Source organism: Macadamia integrifolia, chromosome 4, assembly GCF_013358625.1.
Source record: "Macadamia integrifolia cultivar HAES 741 chromosome 4, SCU_Mint_v3, whole genome shotgun sequence".
Lineage (NCBI taxonomy): Eukaryota > Viridiplantae > Streptophyta > Magnoliopsida > Proteales > Proteaceae > Macadamia > Macadamia integrifolia.
In genome coordinates, this window is record NC_056560.1 from 5,264,270 (window position 1) to 5,269,520 (window position 5,251).

At 40.4% G+C, this 5,251-nt stretch overlaps 1 protein-coding gene across 5 annotated transcripts in view; it reads left to right on the plus strand.

Annotated features, from left to right (window-relative positions):
* Positions 1–5,251, plus strand: part of LOC122076727 (peptidyl serine alpha-galactosyltransferase) — a 16,646-nt gene that overhangs the window by 4,860 nt on the left and 6,535 nt on the right. The window contains exons 1-3 of one of the 5 annotated variants that reach the window (XM_042642211.1): positions 225–1,189; positions 1,635–1,754; positions 2,730–3,404. In XM_042642211.1, the coding sequence (XP_042498145.1) occupies positions 3,052–3,404 (353 nt within the window). In that variant the 5' untranslated portion in view covers positions 225–1,189; positions 1,635–1,754; positions 2,730–3,051. Of the gene's footprint in view, positions 1–224; positions 1,190–1,634; positions 1,755–2,729; positions 3,433–5,251 lie in introns of those variants that run through there. The other 4 variants (XM_042642209.1, XM_042642210.1, XM_042642212.1 and 1 more) reach the window with 4 other exon arrangements.

Consider the following 5,251-nt stretch of genomic DNA (forward strand, 5'->3'; position numbering starts at 1 on the left):
CTTACTTAACAAATTAAAGGCTTCACAAATAGGGGGAAGATGGGAAGAAAAAATATATGGAACCGTTCCTGTGAAATTCTGTAAGCAATTTTTTTTTTTTTTGGGGGTAAAATTCTGTAAACTAATGACCGCGTTAAATTTACGCACAATATTGTTTCTCCTTGATGAGTGAGCATACCCCGGAACCCATTTGGCCTAAAATTCATTAGTGTTTAGGGGGCAAAGGGCGTATAAAAAAAACTCAGAATTCGTGAGAAATGCTTCCAGAACAGAATTAAAATGAAGAAAGAAGAAGAGTGGTGGGGTTTCTGAAAAGAAAACCTGATTAATCTGTAGAAGGGGAGAAGTTGAAGAAGTTCGTATTCCCTGCAACAAGAGAGACAACGAGAGAAGGAGAAAGCCGATCCTCCTGGCTCTCCCCATCTCCCGACACCTACAACCTTTGTGCTTCCGCCAGCTTTGATCCGGCGTTTTCTTCTGCTCGAGCTCGATTCTTCTCTCTATCGCTCTTTCGGGCTGACGAGGTTGGCACTTGGAACTCTCTGATCTTGGGTAACGTGGTGGCCCGTGGCCCCGCCACAACTGAACCAGAAAATGAGGTGCCGCATAGTTCGGGTCCTTACGGCCAGCGTTTAGGGTCTCTCTCTCTCTCTCGTGTCTTGTTCACGAACAGAGGTCTTCGATGGATCGTAGTAGTTGGTTCAGTGGGGCCCTGTGCCCAATTTTTGACCCTCCTTGTTTGGATTTGATGCTTCTGGACAGTTGGGTGAACCGGTGAAGAATTAAAAGCTGAAAAAACTGGGAACGAATTCACGGATGGTTCCAAGAAGATCTCCCACCGTCGCAATCTCCCATCCACAGTATATATAAAGAAACCCATTAAGAGAGATTTTTCGGAACAATCCGTATTAATTATTATTAGATCGTAGATTTCCTCCGAATCGGGTATTAGGCTTCTGGTTTCTCCCGTACAGCAACGGTAGAAATCAGGTCAGCCTGACAGGAGGAGGAGGGGAGAAGAAGAAGATCAAAAATGGGGGAAAATTATGAATTATGAAGGCAAGATCCGTTTCTCCGAGCAGTGACTGGAACTTCAGTGAACCCTTTACACATCGACACTTCTTGGCACCCAGACGGGCTTCCCAGCTAAGAATCTCTCATCCGCAGATGCTATTGAGCTACAAATCCTGTAAATCTCAAAACCCACATCCATTTTTCTTTTTCTCCTCTCTCTCTCTCCTCTTCTTCAAAGAAACCCCAAAGGCTCAAAGTAAACTGTTGAGCTGACCTCCAGTCATTATCTGGTAATGTTGAGGAACAGTTTAGGGCATTTGCGTTTGTTTGACTATTCATTATTTAGAGATGCAGACGCATAATTCGATTAATCTGCGAGGTTTGAGATTTCCACGAATAAATGCTAATATTCATTGGCTCTCTTGTAAGTTGACACTGTATTATCCCTCAAGTAAAAGATGGTTTTGATTGTTTAATCATAACTACTTGAACATCAATTCTTTGTAAAAGGCTCATGTTAATGGTGTTGGCAACAATGCAATTTTGATTTCATATTTCTAAAGGTGTGCTCTTTACTTTCTGTCTATATAATTCATTCCTATTTACTTTCTTCTGTTCAGAGATCAATGTTTAGAATTGTTCTGCAAAATTACCTGCTGGTACTCTCTCTGGTATGGACAATCTCAGCACTAAGAACAAAATTTGGAGCTTTCCATATTTTAGGAAGATGGTATAGAAAAGTGAGTTTTTCTTTTAAGCTCCATATTTTAGGAAGATGGTATAGGAAACTGACTTCTTCTTTTCCCTTCAAATCTAAAACTTTACCATTGCCACAAAATTGAGAGTCAGAAGTAATGAATGCCAGAAGTTTCAATATGAGAATGCCAAGTTATTGGAAAACGCAGCAAGGTAACAATTTTAGTGAGCATTTAGGCCCAGTACATTTTTTTTTTCTGGTGTGTAGTACCAGAGCCTTTGCTACCATCTAGGATTGCAAGGACTTTTCTTTGCTTTTGTGGCTTTGATTTCTGCATCGTGGTCTCGAATTATCACCCTTGACCAGTTATTTCTTCTTTGGAGGCTACTCCATCACAATTCATTTAAGCAAATCTTTGTATGTGTGTTTTTTTTTTTTTTTTTGGGGTGGGGGTGTGAGGGGAAGGTGGTATAGCAAAGCTTAGGGAAACCCCCCAAAACTCATAACCTTTTCTGATATTTTCAAAGAAGATTTATGCGTCATATTTCCAATTTAAGTAATAAAAGATTGGCTTTTGTCTTTGATTAGTGTGAGGGATGTACAAGTTAAACAAGGGGTATCAAATTGCATCAGTGAGTTATAGAGTCATGGTCTCTCGAACTTGATCAGTTTTGACATTTAATCCTAAATTGAATTCTATCAATTGTGCCAAGATGCAAGTTTTGATTAAAAGGAATTCAGAAGCAGCAGCATCACAGTTTTGCACACTAAGAAATAGTGGGGCTTATGTATAAACATGGATAAAGATATTAGACTCAAAGTATACATTTACTGAATGGCTATGTGATCCAACAGTTGTTGGAGCCATTCCTGGTTTGAGAGACCCATAAAACAGAAAGTATGGTGCAATAAATTACAGGAATTGTTTTCTCATTTAAAATCTTTGCAAAAGTTTGAAATTTCTTTAATCAGAGTAAAATTGTGACTTTCTAAAACTTATGTTATCTTTCCTTTTCAGGAATATGGTACTGCTCGAAGGAACTATTCTGGGATTTTGTCAGTTCAATTTATTTCCAATTTTTAGTTTCTTCCCCCCAGCCCTAGTGAGGGGTGACATGTGTGTTTCTTCTTTGCCCACCCTTTGTACTTTTAATCAGTTAAATTGTAATGTATCAAATTCCTTAATAAAATTACAGTAATACGGCACTTGCAATAGCTAGTCTCTTGAAAAATATGAGTAAGAAGTAAGAAGATCATTGAAAGGAAAAAAATCCTATTTGACATTTGGCCTCCAAATTTTGTCTTCCTTGCTTCTTCTCTATGTCCCTTTCCTTGAAAACATGAAGTCCATGTATCAAGCAAATCCCATATGTAATTTAACCCTGAAAATGATTCTAATGGGGAGATTCTTAGTTTTGATGGTGTTGGTGGGCTTAAGTATTTGCATGCTGGGTGTGGAAGCATCCCAAGAGGCTCCATGGAGGATCCAGACCCTGTTCTCAGTGGAATGCCAGGATTACTTTGATTGGCAAACAGTGGGTCTTGTCCACAGCTTCAAGAAGGCACGCCAGCCTGGTCCCATTACGAGGCTCCTGAGTTGTACAGACGAGGAGAAGAAACGATACAGGGGAATGAACCTTGCTCCCACTTTAGAGGTGCCTTCCATGAGTAAACACCCCAAGACTGGAGATTGGTACTTCTTCTAATGTTTCTTTTTATTGGTACTTTTTTGTTTTACTTAATATCTTTTTTCTCTCTTTTTTTCCAAAACGGCTCTATTTTGATCTTAAATTGTCTTTTGGTTATGTTGTTTTTGTTTTGTTTCTTCTTTGACTTCCTGTTAGTTGGTTCGATAGTAACTTCTATTTGTTGATAATGTTAAAATTCAATTATGTATTGCCTTGATTTTTTCTTAATGATTTTTTGCTTCTATGGTTTTTATTCCTTTCTTATTTTAATTGTTGCTTGTAACTTTAATGCTAATTACTAAATGCATTAGGAGCACTTCTAAATTTCTTAAATTTCACTAGAAGGGGTTTGTTTTGTTGGTTTGGAAGTTATATTACCTAATCCAGCTGCTAATTGGGTTGCTTTCATTGGTGGCTTGTTGATGTTTGTGGGCTCTTTTAATGTATTTTTCTCCTCTGAGACAAATTTATTTGCTTTTATCCCTCAACATGGTATCCAGAAGTTTATGATATTTTTGAGCTTGCCTGGTTCTTATTTCTGGTTGCATCCTTTCTTCCTAGTTCCTTCTCCTTTTAATGCGTTAATCGTATGTAACTTTGGAATGGAGAATACGAATTCAAACCAAAGAAACAACAGGAACAGCTTAATTAATACTCACTAAAACTACTTAGAACACCTTTTGGGAAAGCTTGATTTGTTCCTATTACAGGATCTTATTTGAAAGAAAACAACCTACTTGCAATAGAAGATAGATGGAATGATTTGTGAAGATCATTTTGCCAAGTCTTGTGCAAATTCTTCAAGCATAATTACAATAGCTACCTCTAATTAATCAAACTGACTATTTTCTGGTTTTTTTTTTTTTTTTGGATGATAAATAAATTTATACCCAAAGAGAAGAGAAAATAGAAGGGAAAAAAGGGGGGGGGGTTGGGGGAGGCTTAAGCCAACAAGGAAAAGCCAGCCCCGAAGGGAACAAAGCAAAAAGCAACAAAGAGACAAATAACAGCAACCAACAACAACAGCAGCAAGCAGCAAGCAACCAACAGCAGCCAACACCAGTCAAAAACCAACAGCCAAGGAATAGGGGGGCGAGGGAGGAGGGAGGAGGGAGGAGGGAGGGGAGAGGGGAGAGGGGAGAGGGGCGAGGGGCAAGGGAGGGGGGGGAAGGGGGTCAAGGGCGAGGAGCAGGGGCAGGCAAAAGGTTCCAGGAGGAGATTATGTGGTCAATTCTAAGATAATAGGGGATCGGCTGGGATTGGAGGAAGTTCAGAGAGTGGATTTTTGAGGCAATATCAAAGAAAATGGCTTTCCAAATCCTATCCGGGGAGCGGGAGTTGGAAGACCATCTACGAGTGTTATGCTCCATCCAGAGGTGGATAATTGTAGCAGAAAAGACAAGTTTGCCAATGGTGTCGGAGATGGAGGAGCCAACAAAAGTCATATCAACCCAAATGCATTCCCTATCAAAGGGAAGAATTAATCTAGGGGAAGGCCAGCAACCAGCTAGGACAGTTTTTCAGACCAAGGAAGAAAGAGGACAGGAGAAGAAGAGGTGGGGTATATCCTCTTGACCGTCAGCGTAGAGGCAACAGGCAGGGTTGACATGAATGTGCCGACGAAGAAGGAAGGATTGGGTGGGAAGGCAGTTGGATAGACATCTCCAAGTAGTGAAGCTGTGCCGAAGAATATGGCCTTTGAACCAGGCGAGGTCACGCCATGGAACAACAGGGCCCGAGGATCTGACAAAGGACCAAGCAGAGGCAAAGGAGAACAACCCATTGGAAGAGGGAAGCCAGACACATTTGTCTTCCCTTCCACAATGCCCAAGGGGAATTTGGGGGGGGGGGG